Here is a 23,464-nt window from a genome sequence, read left to right as displayed (position 1 = left end):
ACCAAGACTTAAAAACAAAAATTAAAAACAAACCAACTGAACAAAAAAAATCAACAAAACTTCAGAAAGCTCTTTTGGGAAATTAAGTGCATCCAATGCTAATGCTTCAGGCAGTGACCTCAGCATTTCTCAATTACTCATCTTTACAGAAATGAGAAGTTCTACCATTTTTTGTTTCTTTAGAGTGTACTGAAAATGTAGGGATGGTATACATTCTTGGTGGAAGTTCCTGTACAGCTACTGTATAACTAATACAGTTTTTACTGGGTTCATGTGAATTGTTATACTATAATTGCAGGGAAAAAAAGAGAACTTACTTGAACAGGGAACAAATGTTGAGTTAACATTCTTTATTAAACTAAAGAATTAAGTCTCACAAAAAAATTAATATCCATTATATGGGGGTCTTTTTGTTCTATTGGTTTAGCAGAATAAGATGACAGGTATACTTTAGAAGTAATATCTTTAGGAAAACAAAGGATTTTAAATAGAACTTTATGAGCCAAACACAAGGTACATGTTAATGTATGTTACACAATATTTATTTAGGCTCCATCTTGGCCACAGTTTGTTCACATCACAGTGTTTGCAGATATTAGGACTGTGGCATTTTCAAACATCAAACCAGAGTCAGTGTCAAAACAGTCTGCTGTTGCATATCGTATTAGCACATAAATCTCTCAGGATAAGTCAAGGTGCTGCTGTGTTTTTTTACAGTATTAAAAAGATACATATAAATTCCTTCTATCAAAAGTAAACTAGTAAACTGTAGCAAAAAAAAAGAAAGTGTAGAGTAAAGAGGGAAAGGCCAGGCAGGCTCACAAATGAGTGCTGAATGTGACCTACGGGGCTCAGGTGCTGTGGCTTTTGGGGGCATTTTTGGTATGTTACAACACCAAAAATGCCAGCAGATTTAAGTACAGCTCTGGGTACAGATCTACAGATAGCATTCTAGAATTGCCAAACGAGAAGAATTTTAAACGCTGTAATTCAGTATATTCCTAGATTTCCATTTTAAAAAGAGGAATGCAAATGATAACACTGCATCTGTGAGAGCTCCTTTTCTAGTTACAGAATTTACACAGTAATCAAGCTACGGTAACACTATGTGGGGCTTTTAATTCAAGATCTTAGAACTCAGTTGCTGAGGCTTTCTCATAGTAACAGGTCCAAAAGGAAATGCTCTGTAGGCAGGCAGCACTTGCCCCTCAGTTACCGGCAGTTTCTGTCTGCAGGGTCGGCACATGGTGCGCGATGACTGGACAGTTTGCCCACACTGTGACTTTCCTGCCCTCTACTCGGAATTCAAGAAGTAAGTTGGGATTTTTTTCTATTGCAGTACTCCAATGTTTCTTCATGTTTTAGCAGCTAATGGATCATTTGGTACTAAAAACATGTAATAGGGCTGGGCTGGGTGGAAGAATTCCCCTTACTTGGTAATTGCACGTTAGACTCTCAGAGAACTTTGCTTCAAAGTTGACCAAAATGATAGGATATGATAAAATAACTGGGCCAGGGATGCAGGGCTCCAACTGGAACAGTAATGAAGATGGATGGTGAGCTTGTGTAAGTTCTCAGCTCTGTCCAGGAAGAAGGCCTGAGATGGGGGGAGGGCAGGAACACAGACACACCAGCAATCACCAAAACCAACAAAGTGCACATAGAATTGGGTACAGACTAAGACAGCAAAAATGTCTTGTCCCTCATAATCACGTGACAATGGGATAGCTCTGTTCCAGTATCAGCAAAACCTCCTTTGTTATATGTTTAAATGCAAACAGCAGCTTTCCTCATGTGGTTCTCAAATGCTGAAAATGTAGACAGAAGCAGCCATTGCTCTGACCTGCACTTGTTACAAGCACTGGTCAGAACTCTGGTCTAGGCTTTGTGCCTCAGGCCCAACTTCCTTTGAAAAATGGTAGAATTTGCTTTTGACCAGTTACCCTTCCTTTAAAACAGCCTGTTACAGACTGAAAATGTGTGTCCCATGTGTTCTGAAAGGATAAACATTGCTGATCTTAAGAAAATAAATGACTGCACAGAGTACCTCAAACTAGAAGACGAGGACCAGTAAATTCAGGTATGGCCTACAGCCTGTACTTCTTACTTAACAGGGTTCATTCTAGACAGCTCTGGAGTTTTTCCTAGTAAGGAATCTTACCTTAGAGCCTGGGTCAATGCCTCAGATAACTTGAGACCCAGTTTTATCACCTATTTGCCCTCAGGCATGCAAACATCAGTAGGTTTTGCTACTGCAACTTACCTGGTTGTTAAATTGTGCTTTAACTCAGTTTACCTCTATGACTACATTAACATCCCCAAACTGTTGTGGTTTGGAACATGTTCCTGAACACCAGGTGTGCTTGAGTAGCACAGAGAATAGTTTTAAGATCTCAGCATCATCCAAACTTCCCCAGCTCTTCCAGCACAGGTTTAAGTGTGGGGGGAGAGAGAGCAAGAGGGGCACTAACTGGAAGGAGCAAATCTAAAATGCAGGTTACATGATCTTGACTATTTAACAGAATCTATCCCAGGACAACAGCAAGTACTGGCCTGAAATACTCATCCTTCTAAGAATGAGAGCATGGCTCTGTCTATACCAAAGACTTAGATCCAGGACTTCAGTTGTTTTTTTTTTTAATGGTAACTGAAAATGAGTTAACAGTGTTCTTCAATAATGTTAGTAGTTTCAATAATTGCAATTTACTATTGCAAACACCTTATGTGAAAACTGAGCTGTACGTCACAGTAACGTACTCAAGTTCTTTTGGGGACTTTTTAGATTATTTTATTTTTCCTGATCTGCTATCACAGTATCTCAGAATATAATTAACCACCTCTGTTTATTTCCAGAACTGCTTGTGTTGGCTCGCAAGCAGCAAGGGAAGCTCTATCACTACATCACACATCTCTTCCCCAGGCCTATTAACAGCCATGTCACTTCTATTTTGTGATATTTGTAACTATTTAGCTTTTGATAAGTTTTGTACTTTGGTTTACTGTAGCAATAAAACTGATAATTATTACAAACAAAATCTGCATTTCATCTTCAAAGACAAACCACAGAGCCATCTTTGTAATATGAGTGGCAGGAACAAAAAACACTTCCCCCTACTGTTTTCTTTTTCAGTATCTGTTCTGAACTGTTATGAATATTTTCAATTAAACATTTTTTACTCTTTAAATATTCCTTTCTGGTTTTGATTAAAGATATAACTTATTCAAGTACAGACTTTTGGAAGTAAATCCCTCACTGTTTTTCTGTGTCTCTAACTGAACAAAAAGGAAGTTGTAGGAAAAGAGGAATGCCACATCATGTATGTAAAGGAAAACCAAAAGTGTGGAATAAAGGAGGGAAACAGGACAGAACACTCCATGAACTTAACCAAAGCTTTAAAATAATCCTGTGAAACATTTTATTGTAATTTTATATACTGCTTAATTTCTGTAATGTACAAATAAGCCATTTATGTATGGGAGTTTTTGCATCATGTACTATTTACAAGACTTCACCACATAATGTCAGGGGATTTATATTAAAAAAAAAAAAAGGAGTGAAGTCCTAGGAAGACTCAGCAGAAATGCCAGGTAACTGAGCATGACATTTTCAGCATGTTCATGCACCTGGTGTCGTTGCACAAGGAAGTTTAGCTTGTAACATGTACCATGTCAGGAGTAAGCACAGCAGGGTGAGAGCACAAGGGCTACAGCACCTCTATAAGAGGAGCATTTTCAACGCACTGGTTCTGCTTTCCCAGCAGCAGCACTGCATCTGTTTCATGTTTCTGGCAGAAGTTAGATATGCAAAGCTGTGTCCAAAGCAAGGTTTTACTCTAAATGCCTTGTTTTCTCTTTTCTCTTCCCTTCTTTTTTTGTTGTTTCTTCATTTTTCTCTCTTTTTGGCAGCTTGGAAGACTTCACCTTTTTTTGCTACAAACAGAAATACAGGCAGTTTAAAATCCAGCTGACAAAAGTTTAAGTCAAAATGTAGTCAAGTGTTAAGGAAAAAGCCACCTCTTTCCCTCCCCTTTCAGGTGTGAAGTTTCTAAATGCCATAGAGAGTACAGGCTACCATGTTCAGTCTTAAGGGTCCCCGTTTGGTGATACCTACAAAGGTCTTACTAGAATTGTCATCTGTAGGAAACACAGGCACAGGCCTGTAGTGGCTCCTTGCCACTGGCACTATCCTCATCAACACTTGAAATATTACTAAGTTTTGGAATTGGATGTAGAATTTTAGATTTAGAGTGATGTCTCACTTTAGTCCAACATAAGACAATGGATGGAAGTAACTTAGACTCTTCCACACTACCACCAGTTAAAATTTTAAAAGTTGGAGAGATTGTATAATACTTCTATGATTTTTTTTTCTTAATTCATTAAGATGATGTTAGAAGTCACAGAAAGGTAACTAAGAACAGAAAGGTAACTAAAAACAAACCAAAAAGCCCCAACACTTCAGTGAGATTTTTTAATACTGAGGAAATTAAATCACCTTAATCATTGCATCACTGTCAACAGTGTCCAGCTCATCCTCATCAGACTGGATCTCTTCCACAGCCAAGTCTTCACTGAGCTCTAAGGCCGCTGCAGAGGCTGACTGCCTTTTGGATGCCTTGGCAGCACTGAGTGAGTATGGAGTCAGGTGTGCCTCTTTGTTGTAGGCACGTGTGAAAGCTGCTTTCACCTGGAAGGAAGGAAACTGAGCATCAGTTTAGGAACTGTACATTGTTAGCAACTTACTGAGAGATTCCACATCAACTTTCCTTTGGAAAGGCATGACCAAAGGTACACAGAAGATGACACTCTCAAAAGGACACAGAAAGCATTTAAGAACTGTATGGCAAAGGCTCCTTTTAAACAAGACCCACATAATCCTCAGTAAAGTGTGTATCTTCAGATGCTTGCTCAGGCCTACAACAGTTTCAGCAAAGTCACACCAGAGCCCCCTTCAGCAGCACTGTACACTTGCCAGACTAAGCAGCATATTCAGACTAGGGGAAAACACCTGATAGTAGTGTAGGTTTCGTTACCAGCAGGTTCTTCTCTTTCCATGAGCACCTGATCTTTTTCAGACCACAACTGCCTAGTTTGTAAAAGCAATTTGAGCTTAAGCTCTCCTTGTACCAGGTGAGAGGCCCAACCACTGGAGTGCAGTGGCTGGGTGCTGGAAGAGCAGCACACAAAGCACCCCAGGTCTGGCAGTTCTGTCTGACAGACTGGGAAGGTGTAAGTTGCCAGGCAGCCTCTGAAGGCAGTGCCTGCTCTGTAACACAGGCAGCTGTGTGTCCCTCCTCCTTTGCACGATGGTAAGACAGGCAGGGCTGTGCCTGAAGGACACAGACCTTACAGCCAGAGCCTCCTTGTAGAAAGGTACCAACTTTCCCTGTCCTTCCTGTGTTCTGCTTCTATACCCAAGACACAACTGACTCCTAGTAATCCTTTACACAAGGAACAAAAAGTGTAAGACTCCTGAGTGATGCACAGCCTGATTACCTTTTAGGACTTAGCCCTGAACTTAGTGGTATGTTTCACAGCTGATTCACAAAGCCTACTGTTAATTATGGTTAAGCTGGTCCACCAACTTCAGCCTTTCCAAAGCACATCCATACCATAGCAATTATTCTAGGATTTCTTTTTTTAAGATACAGAAGAAAACAAAGAAATTCACTGTTGAATTTTACCTTGGGATCCAGCTTTGAAAAAGGACTGGGTTTGCCTCCCCACGTGCTTATTTCCATGATATTTTCAACATCTTCTTTCATCAAGCAGTAGGAGTCCATAAATGTTATAGCTTGCTGTACACCATCTGCTCCAAAGTCTCTCAAGGGCTGGACAAGTGCATCCCGCAAATACGACAAGTATTCCATATTTACTGTCCTCTTACATGTCTGAGTTCTTTGTCAAATTGAAAATAAAGTATTGAGTAAGTAAATCTGTCCCAACCAGGAACACTGACTTCTAAAGACAAGAACAAATAGGTAAGGAGGCCCTCAGCAAATCAACAATCAGCTGCCTTAAGAGCCAACTGCAAGTTACAGTGTGCCATTCCTTTTGCCATACCTGCATTGGGGAATAACCAATGCAAGGTATTTGAACACCAGACAATCTGGGGAAACACATCTCTAACTCAGAAACAACTTCAGGAGAAAAAAGAAAAATGCAAGGTACTTGTGATTGACTTGTACAAATTAAGCACTGAGAGAAGTGTCACCAGTAACACATTCACAGAACACATGACTGTGTCACTTATTTGCACCAAGCACAGCAAGGAACTGATGGTAGGTAATGAGCTGCACAAGAAAGAACTGTATCAGAGGAATGCCAGTACTACCTGAGACTCATGTGCATTGCCAGTTCTTGAATGATACGATCGTGTTTGCCTGTGGATGAAAATTTCCCCAGCCAGCTGGGAAAGACAGGAAACTGGGACATGTAACCCCTCATCAGCTCCCCTGGGAGAACACTTGCATAAATAGCCTGAAAAAGTAACACACATGCCAAACTCAGATCACACTGGAAGTCTCATGGACACCATGACACACTGCCCTGCACTTCACTGTCCCCAGGGAAGAGGGGTGGTTGACACAGGGCCACAGTGGAAACAGTTTATTGTAAGAGAACTCTCTTAATTGCTTATTTCTGGTCAATCCCTCAATAGCTTCATCCCTTGTACCACCCTGTTTATTACCATGTTCTAAAATATCTGTGAAGTTATCTGGGTTTCAAAACTCAAAAGAAGAAAAACCAAAAAAAAAACCAACCCCAAAACACGGCCTTTTCTCATGTCCAGTTTAGAGTGCAAATAGCTGACTTCACACAGACAAGTGATCTCCAACACACAGACATGGTGAAGGAGAGCTTTCCAAAGAACACTGCAATCTACATCAAGTCAGCTCTGTTCCTAAGCATACAGCTCTTTGGAGCTGTACTGAACTAGATGACATCCAGAGGTGCCTTCCAACTTCACCTACAATGCATTCTCTGATGCCAGTCATAATCCTTTAGGCACAAGTCTTGTCAGTGTTTCAGTGAGCATTAAAAGAAGTACAGTGACCAAGTTTCAGTCCTCTGTTCTTTGAAAGAAATCCTACCCATGATCTAGCAGGCTTGTAACAGCACAAGTGATTCACACCATGTGCTTCTATGCTTTGTGACTGTCCCCCTTCTCCACATTTCAGAAGACTTTATTTCATGTTGCAGCATGGGCTCAACAATATGGATATAGGAAACTCTTCTGATCACCAGTGGAACAGAAAAAACTACATGAAGTACAAACTGTACAGATCATATAACTACACTGAAACACCAATTTCCACAGATCCACCTTTAACACTGGACATTCCCCCTGCCCCTTGAAGAACATAAAATGAGTGTTAAGTGCTCACCTGTGTTGGAAGAAGATTCCAGTTCTGCTTGCTACGAATCTGTCTGTCCACTATATCACCATCACATATACTATCAGCTGCTCTACTCAACAGCACCAAGTGCTTTTTTAAATTACCTCTGGGAAAAAAAAAATGAAGTTGACTTTGTTACAAGGCAGAAATATCCAGATAGGTTTTAGCCTACTTTGACTCCCCAACACAAAAACCTATTACAGTTTAGGGTTTGGAGTAACTCACCCAGCAGCAGCTGGTTTCACATGCACATAGTTCTCTTGGACAAAGAGAGGTGCTAGTGAATAATCATGGAAGAAAAGATCTGATTTGTCTATAAGAGACATACGGGCAGCCTCCTCTCCAGTAGCAAAAACCTTCCGGACCACATCAAAGGGGCCCTAAATAAATGGCATTTCAAGAAGTCATCAGCTAGAAGGTCAACACAAAAAGTAAAACACAGCACAGTATCAACAAAATCAGTATCCAGAAGTATCTCCACTCATCAGTACAAGCTCCTCATTCAGTATTTCCACCCTAGAACTTTACCAGTTTTAAGAACTGTAATTTATTTTTGGTATTAAAAGAATTATCTCCTAAACAGAGAACAAAGGATGGGAAGTATGAGCTTCATAACTGCATCTTATGTAAGAGAAGAGTATATCAAAATTTATATTCAGTCCTGGATATACTACCCTTCAACTGTTTGTGCCAAATGTGATAGCTCTTGGCACCTAGGCTTTATTCAGTGTTTCAGTTCAAAAGATGCTTATAAAGCCAAGTGATTACATTAGAATATGACAGTATAAGCCAATCCAGTATTTGACACTTACCAGTTTGATGTCTTTCTTGGCTCTGCTGGCATCTGTTTTAGCCTCATCATAAGTCAGTGATTTGTCTTTTGCACACCACATATTAAGATTATGTAAAACCTAAAGAACAAAATTTACAATTTTCTAGCATAATAGAACTTAAATGGAAGACTACAGCAGTAACAGCTTGATCTTTATACATAAGAATACTGTTCAAATACTTTGAATTCAATGTACATAATCTGCTATTTGAATGGTCACTAATGCTGAATGGGTACTGACCTGTCTGATGTCCTGATTTGCTGCCAGGATTATCTCTTGCATAGCAGGTGGGGGAATTTTTAAACCTTCTTTAAATGCAATAGACATCATGGCACCCTGTAATCACAATTGAGAAACTGTCACTAGAGAATTCCTATGAGTTCTTGCCCCAGCAGAAAATACTGACATCTATGAAAGAACACTGCATATTTTTCTAAATTTTTAAAGCACATATAGCTAAAATTTTCTCTCATCATCATAAGCCATCATTTACCACTGGTGTAAAAAAGAGCACGTTTGTTTATAAAAACCAATTTTGGATATATTCTTAAGGCAGACATCTAAAATCCAAAAGGCTTTGGGAAGAGCAACTCAGGCAATTAATTCTGAAAAGCAGTTACTCACTGAGATGAAGTGGTGTATCCAATTCTGAATAAACTGTGCCACATGAAAACTGAAGTTCCTGATGGCAATTCAGTGCAGCCCACACAGCCACAGCCCACTTACTTTGATCTGCTCCAGCCGAGGTCTCTGAAAACGAAGGTCCAAGCAGTAGTGCACCAAGGAGCGCATCTTGGGGTGGTTGCGATCGTTGCACATGCAAATGATGGGAACCTTCGTGTGCCGGATCAAAGCAATCAGCTCCTGCAATTTAAACACGTGACAATGCCATCAGATAACCTGCATCATGAGAACAATCAGAATGTCATACCAAGCAGCATTAGTCCCTGCCTTAAATCAGATCCTTGACAGCTGCCAAGTCCATAACACTCCTGCTGTAGTCACATTTCTACACAGTGCAAACCTGGCCCCTCATCAATGCTTTTCCATTTCCTGTTCTATTCAGCTGCAAGGGATCTGCTGCCTACCCGCTTCCATTCTCTACTCCCAGCAGTTATGTTTGGAACTGTCTTGAAGAAGCAATGAAGACCAATAGCCGAGAGCACAGCTGTCCACCTACAGAATTAGACTCATTTCTCCAAAGGCCAGTTTGACCTGGTTTATGCCCAGAGGGCACACACAGCTTTCTGGCTGCACCCTGCCACAAAGAATGAAAAGGCAGAAAGTAAAAAGATCAGCTCATCTCTGCTCCAAGAGGCTTCATCATTTTTAGGCTTACCAGAACAAACTTTGCTAGCTCTAGTGAAGGTGAAAATCAGTTCAGTTTCATTCCTACAATGAAAATACCTGCATCTAAACTAAAAATCTGTATGCCCTTTAGCACCAAAGTACTGCACGTGACTCTAGGAAATCCTCAGAAGCTAAAACTGGAGCTACTGAAGAGAACAAAGGGTCCTCCTGCCTATGCCACACATTAGTTACTCAGTGTAACTGCCTTTGCAAAAGAGCAACAGTCCCAGCCAGACTGTGAACCTCCCACTGCAGGGAGATGTCACCTTAGAGACACCTTAGGATAAATGTACCTGTTCTAAACTGCACACACTCAAGTTCAGCACTCCAGGCTTCTTCTACACAAATATCCTTTTCCCCCCATCTACCAAGGCACAACTCTTACACAAAGACAGGCTTCTAAAATGTGTCAGACTGTACTCTGCAGAGAGTTTGTTTATGGACCATGGGCTGAGGACAGAGTGGCTTGACTACCTTGTGCTATATATGGCACACACTCTTGGCAATGGCATTAGCTAGGAACTACAGTGGCTTCACCTGAATCCCTCCTCTGTCTTCATTGCCTGCCATACCATCCACTTCATCCATGATCAATACATGCTTCCCGCTAACTGATGAAGATGCACCTGGAAATGAATATGGATAAGAAAATGAGATGAGAACAAAGGAGTCTGCTCAGAGTTTTACCCAATGCTAAGTGAGGTAACACCATCCTAGGCTACTGAGGTGGTGGCTCTGCCACTTGATCACATGAATCTATGTTCACAGACCAGACTATAACTTCATGTTATTTTCTTAGAAACAAGTCCCATGGAACAGAGGAGCAACTGCACAGTTCTTCAGTAGTTTGTGCAGATTAACAACTCATTCTAGAAGTAGTAGGATTTAATTCTAAACTGAAGAAGAAACATAACAGCTTACTACATGAATCCATCCTTATTACAGCCAAGCCCCTCCACCAGACAAGCAAGGTAAATTCCTAACATTGTTGTGCAATAAGGAAGCTCTGTCCTTCCTCTAAGCAGACTCTTAATAAAACAAAAATCTGCTTCAAGCAACAGACGTACCAGAACAGAAGTCTTTGATGCTGGTGTTGTTCAGTGACTCAGCAACCACTTCCTTCAGACTGTTCTTGCTGCGAGTGTCGCTGGCATTCAGCTCCACGTAGCTATACCCCAGCTCCTGGTCCAAACACAAACCACATAAAAAGTGAGAACACAGATCAGTGACAAATCATACAGCTTTAATTAATTTCTCCCCTTATACTCATTTTCTCTAGCAATTAAAAAAAACTTTTAACCATGTGTGGAACAGATAGGCCCAAAAAAGACATGTTTTGTTTTGTAGTGGAGTTTTTTGTTTTGTTTTTTGAATTGGTTGTTTGTTTCTTTTGGGTTTGATGGTTGGTTGGTTGTTAGGGTGTTTTTTGTTTGGTTAGTTTTAGTTTTGTTTTAATTGAGGGGGATGCGGAACCATTGGAGTCAGTGGCACATTTTTAATTTTGGAAGATTAACAGAACTGCCAGCAGGGATAGAAACAGAGCTGTGAGCCAAGGCTGGCTAAACTCCATGGTATTTCCAGCTGCATAACAAAGAAACATACCACATGGCTCTGAAAGCTGCAGGAAAGAGACCAATAGGAAACACATGACTCCCCCAGCAGCACTAACACTCCTGTCAGTCCCTGACACAACTTAACCCAGCTGCTCCTTTATCAGCAAACTCTCCTGCCAGAGGCAGCCAGAACACAGCACTGAGCACACACAGCATTGGTCTGTTCTGCTGGCATTTCCTGTGGAGCACAGAGAAATGCTCTGTAGACTCCTGAGGCAGCTAAGAGCAAGCCAGGTTGGAAAACAGAAACAGAAAAGACCATGCTTTGAGGAAAAAAAGTGAGCTCAAGACAGCACATTCACCTTTCCTAGTCTAGCTCTAGGTGTGGCATCAACTTGTTGGCACAGAGCTCAAAGACATGCAGTGGGGGAAGGGAGAGAAAAGGATTAAAGATTCTCTATACAACAGATTTCTAAATTCAGATTTAGAAATGGACACATAGCCCTGTCAATTTCTCTCAACCTGAAGTAGCACTTCAATTTAGAAGAAATCTGGGAAATATCTCACTGTTAAGACATAAAAACCATGACCTTAGCCTTTCAAAAAGCTTGCCAGAATTGGACTCCCACTAAGTGCAAAATATTCTCCAACTTGCAGAACTAGTGCTAAATGCTCACAATTTTGGAAAACTGTTTCCTATTATTCAACATACTGTGGGGGATGTTTCCTCTCAATGTAACAGAAAGAAATGCAGACATCCATTGGTACCTTCTCACCTCAGACCTGATAAAGGTATCCAAACAGTCACATATTTTCACCTGTAACTCTGTTCTGAGCAGGTGCAACCTGGCTGAGAGCAGACCCTGTCATTCAGAGCACACCCACCTGCACACTGTACCTGTATCCAGATTCAGAATTAATATGTAACAAAAAAGTGTTGGGAACAACCATCACTATGAACTCACCTTACAAACCAAAGCAGCTGTAGTAGTTTTACCAACTCCAGGTGGACCAGAAAGTAATGCTGCTTTAAAGCCTGACCCATCATCTTTGCTTCCAGTTTTACTGGGTTTTGCTAAAAAAAAAAAAAAAAAAATTAAAACAATTCAGGTTTTACCTAGGTATGTAATTATAAAACAAACTGCATGCTCCTAAACATATCAAGCATCATTGGAATTTTTCCTCATTTAAGGACCGAGAAGAACATCCAAAGATGCACACACAGCTGCATCCTAACTACTCAGGTAAAAGCAGCTTAAACCAGCTTGCAGATTACAACTCGCAGTGATTTTGAACTGAAAAATACCAAAATGTGCTATTAATGTAATACAACCATTTCAGCAATTTCCTCACAACCATATCATACACATAAAAAACCAAAAACATCACCAAACCCACACACCACCACAAACAAATTAAGCCAAACCACAAACACGCCCCATACAAAATCCCACTATCTACTAGAGCTGAACTTAAACCCTCTTTTAAACACAGAAAAACCTGTCTATAGGATGACCACCTGTCTACTTGACACATGCCCTTCTTGCCAGAGGCAGGACCTGACAATTCATCCCTACAAAAGAGCAGCCCTTCAGACCTGTATCTTCACTGTTGGCCAGGCCTAACCTATTTCCCCTTGCTGAAGAAGAAAACAGTAGGTTCAACACAAGGCCATTTTTAGATACATCACAGTTGGATATTTTAGGGTTTTTGTAAAAATGAAAACTCAGACTTGGGGAAAAAAAAAATCTTTTAAGACACATTTTTCTTCTCTTTTTTCACGTGGGGAGGTGGGTAGTAAACGAACAACTACTTCACCTAAAAAACCTCAGGCTCAATTGCTGCTAAAAACACATCTGAGTGCAGCCTTATTCCCAATTTCTAGAGCTTCTCTGCTACCACCCAGGCCCTCAGTGGTCCAGGGAACCAAAGAGCATGATTACCATGAAAGAACACAGAAAATTAAGCAGGCCAGTCACCTTGTCCATCTTCCAAGGTGTTCTTGTGCCAGTTTCTGAGCCATCGGAGCAGTTTATTGGCACAGCTCTGCTCACCCTGCTGTCCAATAATTGCCTTAAGAGATACAGGCTTATATTTATCCACCCACAGCAATTTCTCTGTGCCATCTTCATTAACCTCAGAAACCAAGTTCCCCTTAGGTTTTGGGGCTTCTTTCTCCTCTACAGTCTGACGTTTGAAGTCCGTAAGTTTTCGAACAGCAGTGGTTTCCTTCTTGACAGATCTGATGGCTTCTCCTTTTTCAGGAGTAGACTTGTATTTTTTATTATTAGCTTCCCTTTTGTAGGGGCTAAAATTCCTTTTCCCAGCCTCAGCTTTCTCTGGTGTCTTTTTGGGTTTTGACTCCACTTTCTTTGCCTTAGGAAAATAAAAAATTAAAAAGAAATTAAAGGAAAAATACAGTAAATAAACAGCATATTTATTTTAACAATTACAGGGTGCTTAGAAAGTGACAAAGCTTATGTATTGATTAAAAAAACTTCAAGAGCAGATACAGAAATACTTTCTGAGAAATAAAGCACAGCTAAACACAACATCACCAGGTTCCACAGTACAACCCACAAAAAAGAGGTGGGAAGTGTTCTGTCATTCCAAAAGGAGTCCCCTAATTCACAAAGCCTGAGACATCCTACAATGCTAAACTGATGACTGTAAGGTTGGAACAAAAGGGTCAGACACCATTGAAACTCTTGCAAAACACTTGCAAAAGTTGCTCAACCCAAAACAATTCAAAGGGAGCATAAGTGATAGCTAATAAGTTCAGAGTTGCTTTTCCCTGGGTCACTAATGGTATCTTTGCATAAATAAGTCATGTCTGTAATGAATGCACCACACATTAGAGCTAACAGAGATTCTAATAACATTCTATCAGCCATTACAAGCTAAATTTAAATGTGCACAAAAACCTTGTTACCTCTTTTTTGGTATTGCCTGAAAAAAATCCCTTTAATATTTGTAGTTCAAGTACCACATAAAGAAAAGATCTGTTATGCATACAAATAGTTTACGTATTTCTGGGCCTGTCTGGGTACCATGTGGTATCAGTCACAATTACTTATTCCAGAGAATGAATGAATGAATACTCCTTGTTTCAACCCAATACCATCTAAGCAGATGCAATTACCTGCTCTGTCAGGTACCTAAAATGCAGAATAATGTCAGAGTGTGAAAATAATCTTTAGCTCCCAAGTTGAGTAATTTGTTTTCAGCACAAACAAAAAATTTTCACTTTTAACCTAAAAGGTCAAACTGATGATTGTTGTTACTGGAAGAGAAGACAAACTCCTTTCAATTAAAAACAAACTAAAGCAAAAAAAGCATACCTCTGTTTCAGCTGCCAGCTCGTATTTTGACTTTTTGCCTGGCATAGTTCGAATAAGATTAAACAGACCATCCTCATCAATAATTTTTGTTCCTAAAGCTGATGCCTGGAGCAAAAGAAAGAATTAAATGCGAAACTATGTTACATTAGGATTTCTGTAATTAATTTCAAAGTGTTTTCCAGTAAAAAAACTATGACTAGGAACACAACAAGAGTAGATATAGATATAGATATAGATATAGATATAGATATAGATATAGATATAGATATAGATATAGATATAGATATAGATATAGATATAGATATAGATATAGATATAGATATAGATATAGATATCTCTGTGTGTTGTATGTATGCACAGAAGTAAAAACAAAACAAAGCTGTAAGCCACTTGGCAACTTTTCATTTTAAAGATGCACTTTGTTGTGGCAGGGAAATTAACAGATAAGAGAGGAACAATTGAGCTGCACTGTGCCTCTGGCCAGGCAGGAGCCCACTCACCTTCTCACACTTGGCCTGGCCGCAGTCCCGGCCCATCACCAGGTAATTTGTCTTCTTGCTGACATTGCCGGTCACCTTTCCCCCGTAACGCTCAATCAGAGACTTGGCCTCATCCCTCTCAATACACTCCAGAACTCCCGTAATTACAAATGTCAGTCCCTCCAAGCAGTTCTCAGCTCCCTGAGCACCAGAGCATTGCAGAAAATGCCATTACTGATACAATTCACCCAAACAGCTCTTAACCATCAGCTATTTTAACCCTCTACCACATCAAGTGCCCTATGAAACTTTACTGATCAGACTATCATACCTAGGTAGGTAATAGTTCTAAAAGTTCCAATGGGAAAACCAACAAAACTCCACACATTGTTTACTTGACCATACTTGTAGCACTCTGTGCTTCAAGCATAGCATATGAATCAATTGAGTGAAAGCAATCTTCAACTTTAATACCAGTAACTATTTTTAGTGATCACGACTTCCTAAACCAAGTTCTGAGTACAAATTCTTTAGTACACTTCCTTACTTAGTCACTGCTTAGCATTACAATTTATGTTTTTCTAATACATTCTTCCTACTGGGAAAAAAATACCAGTCTTTAAACAGTTAAGTTGGTATTTTTTAAACTACTTACAGCAGTAGGTTTACCAAACACTCCACATCATATATAGAATCCTGCAGCCAAGCTTACCTGAGGTATCTCTTTGGAGCCCAGTGCTTTGGGACCCTCACGATTAAGGAAGCTTCGGTAAGCTTGGTAATTGTTTCGCTTCTTTTCAGAGTCCTCAGGACTTATAGACTGGGTCAGGAGAGGAAAAAAAACTAATATACATGTTGCAGATATAAAAACAGCAAAACAAACCCAAGCTTCACAGCTTAAGACATTTTCATGCACCAAAGGAAAACCAAGTTCTAATGCTTGTTTTTAATCTATTAACATGCAATACTGAATCTCGTTCTCTTTTTGGTGCTTGTGTTGAGGTGTTTTTCCTTGTTCCTTTTAAAAATACTTCAAAAATGTGAGAGTTTAAAAAATATGTATCCATTGTTTATTGGCAGGTTTCTGTAGATTCATCTATTGCACATATACATGTTCACTCAACTCTTACATTGTCACTTTAAATGCACATCCTATTTGTGATCTACACTTATATAAAAGTAGAAATACTATGAAGTACACTTTAAGAGACACTTAAGCTTGTTGATCAGCAAACAACTGTTAAAAACTCACCTCAAAAGGAGGTGCAGGCTCTCCCTTCTAATTACAACTGCTATTCAATTGTCAAAATGGGGTACTTCATACTCTATGATTAAGAAGTACATTTTAATGTTGCCAGTAACTGCCAGTGCTCAACAAATACAGTTACTGAATCAGATATAAAACCCCAAATTCTATTCTTACATAGCATATCAATAATAAGAAAAAATAGGAGACTAGGGAGAGAAATATAACTACCTAAACAATGCCACCCATCATTTTAACTAACCATAGAACAGATCCTTAACTCACCACGTTGACATCAGTAAGTTTGCACTCACTAAGTGTCAGAATTCCTGCATTCTGCATTTTCCAGCCAAGTTAAACAAGAGAAAGCGCAGAACTGATTTTGCAGTGTACCTGCACACCTTAATGGGCATTAGAGAACCTCAAGTCCTTCATCTGTTTAATTTACACTTTGTCAGATAATTTTTTCCACTTAGTTTTACAACTGCTGTAAGGAAGGAACTTACAGTCTTACCAGAATTCAAAATCTTAAAAGATGCTCAGGAGATTCAAAGCACCAAGTTACAACAGTGACACCTATAATAAATGAAAACTATTTTCCTGCAAACTCCACCAAGACATCTAAATTAATTTTGATAGCTCCTACCTCAGTTTTCTTGGGAGAAGCTTTCTCCTTCTTTGGTGTTGTCTTCTCTTCTTTCCCTGAAGCTGCTTTTCCTCTTGATAGTGAATTTTGAGCACCTCTTTCCTTTTCAGCAATCTCTTCTTTTCTACCATTAGATGATTGTGGGGGTAAACAAGAACCTTTCAACTGTTCAGATTTAGTTTGTGGCTTCGCAGAGTAATTCATGGCTGCACCAGCTGAGTCTGTTGCTTTCACTTGATAGGAGGCAGAGGGAGAAGAGTTCATATACAAAAATGTATCTCATTAATATTATAAATTAGTGCAATGCTTTTCAGTTTCTGTGTCCTACCTCTTTCTGACTGCCTGTACCCTGCTGCTGCATTAGGGCTGCTGTTGATGCTCTGTCCTGTTTGCTCTCCTTCTGTGTTTTTCCGAGCCTAAATAAACACACAATGCCAAAGTCAGGGATGTGTGTCCCAAGCTACCACAGGGACACAGCAACACTCTTCACTTAACTGGGACTAGAACTTAAATACCATCCCTACAGAGGCATCCAGCACACACTGTCTGATTAGGCAGGACACCCTTTACTGAGCAAAGAGAAGCCAGGAGGGAAGTATAAGAAGTGAGTATGCTGCTTCCATGAAAACATTTTCCTGCTGTTTTTAATGCATTTGTATGGAAGTCTCAAAACAAAGGTGTATAAATAAGAACACTCCCAGCAATGCAACTCCTAAAAGTGTAAGTTTAAAAAGAATTCAACCTTTTTCTTCTGTGGTGTTTCATCCAACATGGCCAGAGTTCTAGCAAATTCTTCATCATCATGCAGCTGTCTCTCCAGCTGAAAGGAAAAAAAAAAAAAAAAGATTTTTAGGCTAATGCCAAACAAGTTCTAACTCTAGTGTATTTTTACAAAAACTCTTAAGTGAGCACATAGCTAGAAAAAGGGTGTCCTATCAGAGGCAAATAAATTTCTGGAAACTGAAGAATTACTTGTCTCCCCCAGAAAGCAAGACTAGTTAAATCTAGTGAGAAAAATTGACTTGTACTAGAAACATTATTATGCCTGTATAAGCTATTTTCAAATGAGTTTTTCTTTCATATATATTATTGTTGTGTGCCCTTTTATTTTAAATAATAAAAACTTTGAAGGCTGCACCTCACAACAAACAGCCTGCAACAACATGTAACCTGCTGGCTTTATCAAAAGCAGTCCCAAAAGACAAGTAGTAACAATGCCTGTTAAAAATTATAATATCTCCAGAATGAATGCTTTATTCTCATTTACTATTAGCAAAAAATATATATTAAAAAATTCTGTTTTGGAGGACTTAACTACTGCCCTTAGCCCTGCTCTTAGTGTCAGTTCTATTTACTTTAGGGAAGTAAATATACTTTAACTTTCTATTACTTATACAAGTGTTTTTCTCTGATGGAAGAACCAGTAAAAACAAACAGTTGCACAACATCTGTGAGAGTTATTTATTAGTTGTAAACAAACCTCACCTAAGTCAGTTTGGCTTCATTTTTATTTCACTTAACAACATAAACCTGACATCTGCAATGATAACTGATCCTTTGGTTACCTTTCCTGTGCAATATGGTACCTTGGGGAAAACCTTTTCTATTCATGAATAGTGTTCATTATTGCCAATAAATATTGACCATTGTTTCAACAAGAGAACAACAAAATTACTTTCATAATTGAAATCAACATGCCATGCTCTAAGAACCCAATGGATGACTTTATAAAACCAGTATGCCACAGGCATTGTTGGTATGAGTCCATACAGTGAAATCTACCTTCCCTGAGTACAGTGAGGAAGGGAAAGGGCAGAGAGCACCCAGTGCAAAGCAGACTGAGGCAGAGACACCCCTGATATAAAGTACTGGGGTGCACACAAACTCTGACTGTTATGGATAAGATCAGTTCAAATAAAGACATCACCTTATTTTTCCTGACAGATTGTTTAACTTTCTAGTAGGGTAAAGCTGGATTCACTCTCTCTCATCCTTACTTTCAGAGGTGCAGATTTGTCTGTACAATCTACTTATTTCAAACAATACTCAATATTACAAATATATGTGGGAAATCAAGTTTTCCCAAAAGCAAGTAAATATGTGTACCTTCCCCTCATAGTAGTACTGATTCAAATAGGAAAGTTTAAGACATGTAAGGGCCATTTACATTTTTCTCAACTATAAGAAAATTTAAAAGACATGTAAGACAGATCATGGATGGCAATGACTTTTAATTTTTTACTCCAAAGAATGAAAAAAAACGTAACACCATCAAAACATGAGGAAGCAGAAAGTGAATTCTGTGAAAGTGAAAGGCAGGATTATTAGAAGCAGATCAGCTGCACAGACAGAGAAAATATATTTTATCTCTATCCAGACTAAGTGATACATTCTATTTACATAACTGAAATAATGCCTATAAAAATAACTGTGTGACCAGGCTTGCACATATTGATGAATTTTATTACATTTAGTTATAGCATACCTGAAAAGTCCATCTTAACTTCCTAAGGAAAACCAATTTTAAGTTAAACAAACTGCTCTTGATATAGAGCATTAAATTTGTAGAGCTTTTACCTCTGAATCTTCTTCAAGCTGCAGTTGCCTAGCAATGGCCTCATCATCTAGTGTGCTGTCTCTGCTCTGTGAAAGCTATATTAAAGAAAAAAAGACCAATTACTCAGTTACCCCATTACTGTGTCAATTATAATAATTTCATATGTATAGATTCCTTCTGTATGCTTCTAGAAAAGGACTGTGAATGAGACATGCAACATCAATTTCCAGCTCTCTAACCTAAACACTATTAAACAAGGCTATTTTCAAGGGATTTTGTTATTCAAAACAAGACCATGCTACAATATCAGTATCTCAACTCTTTAAACAATGCTGAAAATCTCTCATGCTATCACAGTTACCCCACTTGAAAAACACATCATAACAGCACCGGGAATTTTTAAGTTCCTCCATACTTTTACTTGGTGCTTTGTTATTCCATGAATATGTGCCCCATAAAGCTTGGGAAAACAACCTTCTCCCTCTCCTGGCCTGCCCTCCACCCTCAAATATAAGCTATCTCTTCCACTCACAACCTCAGAAAACTTAATGGATTTCAAGGAAAGTCACTTGAGAAGGGGCACTAAAGAAAATACTACCTTCAACTTTGTGCTATCTTATCAAACATGGAAACACTGCTCAAAACTTGTATTTGAGGACTTGACATGCACACACAGATGGATCATGAGAGCTCAACTTCTATGTGAGTGCCCATACTGAGTAACAGGAGGTAGGAGCAGCACTTCAGCATTTCTGAGCTGCAATCAGACACAAAAGCAGCCTAAAGGAACCTCACCAGTACTCACCTCTTTCCTTTTACTTGCTACCAGCTTCTTTTCGGAGCGTTGGACACTCCTTGTCCCAAAGAAATCAAGTGCAGAGGTGGGAGTCTGTTTCACTGGAGAGAGGGGCTTGCTTTTAGCTTGTGGTTTTACCTCCTCTTTTTTCACACTATTTGTTCCTGGACAACCAACCCCTGACGTCCCATTCTCCTTCGGTTTCAGGGAAATTCTTTTATTGGCAAAATCATCATCTTCATCTAAACACAAAGAGAATTCCATTACTTCTGGTACACAGAACTCAAGTTCTAATAACAGAACTGCCAAGAGAACTATTTTGGCACATTACATCACCTCAAATCCTAAAAAAATGCTACAGGCATTCAGAAGTTTTCTGAAAAAAAGGCTGAGTTGCACAACACATAGCATTTAACACCTTGAATAGCATAACTCGAGTCTGAACAGATTCAGTACTGAAATAACAACACAACATTGTTACTTGTGCTCACACATTACCTCTCAATTAGACAAGTTCACAAGAAATGCCTTCCCTTCTTAAATGAGGAAAATAAACAGAAGATCTAGATTAATGAAATTTGAACTCTCTCCTTAATTAATGTCAAATTGTACAGTACAACTCTTCCTTCACATTTTATGTGATGCACAAAGGCACATTTATTTTATTACTTTATAGTACTCATCAGCAAAGCAGCTAACATAGGCTTTGTAGACATGTATTCTCAAAAATCAATCTTACGTTACAAACCAAGGAAAAATATCAGAACATTTTCTGTACCAAAAAAAAGGAAAAAGGGATTCTTGAGTAAGCTTCCTAGTTATTCTTTAAGTATTGCTCATAGTTTATGAATATTTTAGCAAAAACATTTCAATGCCATTTTTTCACTTTTTCCAATTTAGAAAAAGTGAATTTCTCTACATCTCTGCACTTAAACACACCTCCTTCCAGTACAGTCAAAACCAACTAAAAGAAAAGCAACAATTTCACAGAACACAGAAATCAGACAAGGTCAGCAAGACAAAAATGGATTTTTCCGTTTGAAAGGAGGAGGAAAAGTGGCATACACAGTCTTAGTGAGAATTAGCCCACAGACCACTGAGCAAAATTTTAATCTCTCCTTTTCAGACTCTTCTCTAATAATCAAGACATGGTCTGCCCAGCAATGAAAAATAAAGAGGGTTTGATGGCTGTTCATTAATTCTGAACCCAAACTTTTCATCCAATCAATCAATCAATCAATCAATCAACAAAAAATGAATACCAAGGACTTCAAAGAGTTTTATGTCATGTTATGAAGTCTTACTGACAGTTCTACAAATGAAACCCTCTCACTGAGGCATACAAAACCCCCACATATTTCACTGCCACATGATTAGATTAATACAACAGCACAGAAGACAAACATTCCTGGACAAACTTCTACAAATGGTAAAAGCATCATCTTTGTGAATTCTTCTGTAAACTCAAAGTGAGCAAATACATTGAAAGAAAATGCTCAAAATTAATACTAGACACTATAAAAGCGGCAGAAAGACTTGAGAGGAACAGAAACAGAGGCAGTTTTATTTGCATGCCTCTAACTGAAGTCTAGTTTTACTTTTCTCAAAATAGAGATGCTTTAGACACTCACCTCAACATATCATAAACACAGATTGTTCTAAACATCCTCCTTTCAACAGAACTTGAATTGACAGCATTATCACAAAAACGCGCTCATTTTCCAGCAACCCCTAATTTAAGTCCCCACATTTCTTTTCATACAAAAATTTGTTTTCTTACCACTTCCCTACTTGTCATCTCTTGTTTTTGTTTATATCTATCCCTAGTCTGTCACCTCTTATTTTTGATGTATTCTAGGCAAAGATGGAGGGAAACAATTGCTTTTTGTTTCACCTGTTCTCAACAGATGGCAGTGTTATGGAGTGTTTCAGGCATCAGCCAGAACTTGCTGCCACTGAGCACTTACTAGGCAGACTATAATGAGAACCAAGCAGGATTCCACCTATTGCTGGGAGAGCAAGTTCAGAAGGGGAAAAACTAACACAAAGATGCATCTCTAGAATGCCTAAAGACACAAATTTATCCAAGAGAAAGTGGCATTTCAGCCAAGTCAATTCACAAAGCATTATATGGAAGAGAAAATTCAATCCCAGGCCCTCAGGTGACAGCAGCAGGTTTTACACAAAGCTAAAAGCTTTACTATTCTCAACACAATTTATTTTCCCAATGCAGCAGTAAATGTCCTGCTGCCATTTAGCTCAATTTAACAAACTGACTATTCAGGGAGATTTGGACACTAGATGCTGTAGACTCCTGATATACAATAGTTTCAAGTCTGAATAGGAGATTACTTATTTCAAACAACTTCAAGAATATTTCTGGTTCTTTCAAATTTTTCAGTTTAACAAAAAAAAAAAAAAAAAACATTTGCAGGAGTAAAATATACTGTTACTGTAAATCAGCAGTTAACGTAGAAGTAATTACATTTATTTAAGATTACACAAATCCTACTCTGACCCCCAGCTCCCAGCTTTTCTTAAACTAAGGACTGCTCAGTGCTAAAAAAAGAGCTTTTACTTATCATTACTGTTATCAGAGGATCTGTGTGCAATATTGATTTTTTTCATTATTCCCTTATAACCATAAATAGCAATAAAACCCAACAGGATATTGCTTTCTCTTAAGTAGAAAGAAGTAGAGTAAATACAATTAGATTTTAATTTAAAAAATTATGCACTCAAGTCATTTAGGAAGACAGCACTACATATTATCAATAGTTAGAACTTGGCTTTAATTATGTTGTTCCAAGAAATGACAGGATTAGAAGCATTTATTGACTGCAAGCAGTGGCTGAAGACAGACAAGAGACTCACTTATGAACAAACACTGATAAATAAAAATAAAGAAAAATGAGAATGAGAAAATGGAAGTTGTCATTAGGAAACTAAACCAGCCTGATTCTATTAAAAGTGGGTTTCAAAAGAGGCTTTAGGGGACTGACACTCAGGCTACATTTTCATCCCAGTTTCAGGAAATCCATGAACACATCACAAATTCACCTGATCTCCAGGCACTCCCCTTAGTTCAGGTACTGATAAACACCAACTTCTTTAGCAAAACCTCAACACTGCTCCTCAAAACAAACTGCTCCCACACACCTGTTGCCACAGAAGTGAACAGCAAAGTTAATCAGCTGCACACTTCCAGTCTCCTTATAAGCATGAAGGCAACTTGATTTACAGCTCTGAAAGTGCCAAGACAG

General features: G+C 38.9%; 2 protein-coding genes across 4 annotated transcripts in view; one reads left to right on the top strand and one right to left on the bottom strand.

Moving 5' to 3' along the window:
- WDR19 (WD repeat domain 19) overlaps positions 1 to 3,132 on the top strand; it is a 39,446-nt gene extending 36,314 nt beyond the window's left edge. The window contains exons 35-37 of the mRNA XM_058803057.1: positions 1,236 to 1,312; positions 1,960 to 2,080; positions 2,854 to 3,132. Coding sequence (XP_058659040.1) covers positions 1,236 to 1,312; positions 1,960 to 2,074 — 192 coding nt within the window. The 3' untranslated portion in view covers positions 2,075 to 2,080; positions 2,854 to 3,132. The remainder of the gene's footprint in view (positions 1 to 1,235; positions 1,313 to 1,959; positions 2,081 to 2,853) is intronic.
- RFC1 (replication factor C subunit 1) overlaps positions 385 to 23,464 on the bottom strand; it is a 36,566-nt gene continuing 13,486 nt past the window's right edge. For all 3 annotated transcript variants that reach the window (XM_058803059.1, XM_058803058.1, XM_058803060.1), the window contains exons 5-25: positions 20,211 to 20,443; positions 19,426 to 19,500; positions 17,591 to 17,668; positions 17,177 to 17,264; positions 16,849 to 17,081; positions 15,669 to 15,776; positions 14,978 to 15,157; positions 14,478 to 14,582; positions 13,116 to 13,512; positions 12,102 to 12,211; positions 10,651 to 10,765; positions 10,121 to 10,209; positions 8,960 to 9,097; positions 8,474 to 8,569; positions 8,213 to 8,311; positions 7,626 to 7,780; positions 7,389 to 7,506; positions 6,335 to 6,480; positions 5,685 to 5,898; positions 4,496 to 4,687; positions 385 to 3,930 (exon numbers count right to left, since the gene is read on the bottom strand). In XM_058803059.1, the coding sequence (XP_058659042.1) occupies positions 3,829 to 3,930; positions 4,496 to 4,687; positions 5,685 to 5,898; positions 6,335 to 6,480; positions 7,389 to 7,506; positions 7,626 to 7,780; positions 8,213 to 8,311; positions 8,474 to 8,569; positions 8,960 to 9,097; positions 10,121 to 10,209; positions 10,651 to 10,765; positions 12,102 to 12,211; positions 13,116 to 13,512; positions 14,478 to 14,582; positions 14,978 to 15,157; positions 15,669 to 15,776; positions 16,849 to 17,081; positions 17,177 to 17,264; positions 17,591 to 17,668; positions 19,426 to 19,500; positions 20,211 to 20,443 (3,071 nt within the window). In that variant the 3' untranslated portion in view covers positions 385 to 3,828. The remainder of the gene's footprint in view (positions 3,931 to 4,495; positions 4,688 to 5,684; positions 5,899 to 6,334; positions 6,481 to 7,388; positions 7,507 to 7,625; positions 7,781 to 8,212; positions 8,312 to 8,473; positions 8,570 to 8,959; positions 9,098 to 10,120; positions 10,210 to 10,650; positions 10,766 to 12,101; positions 12,212 to 13,115; positions 13,513 to 14,477; positions 14,583 to 14,977; positions 15,158 to 15,668; positions 15,777 to 16,848; positions 17,082 to 17,176; positions 17,265 to 17,590; positions 17,669 to 19,425; positions 19,501 to 20,210; positions 20,444 to 23,464) is intronic.

The sequence above is a fragment of the Ammospiza caudacuta genome, chromosome 4, assembly GCF_027887145.1.
Source record: "Ammospiza caudacuta isolate bAmmCau1 chromosome 4, bAmmCau1.pri, whole genome shotgun sequence".
Lineage (NCBI taxonomy): Eukaryota > Metazoa > Chordata > Aves > Passeriformes > Passerellidae > Ammospiza > Ammospiza caudacuta.
This window is presented reverse-complemented; position numbering and strand designations above follow the sequence as displayed.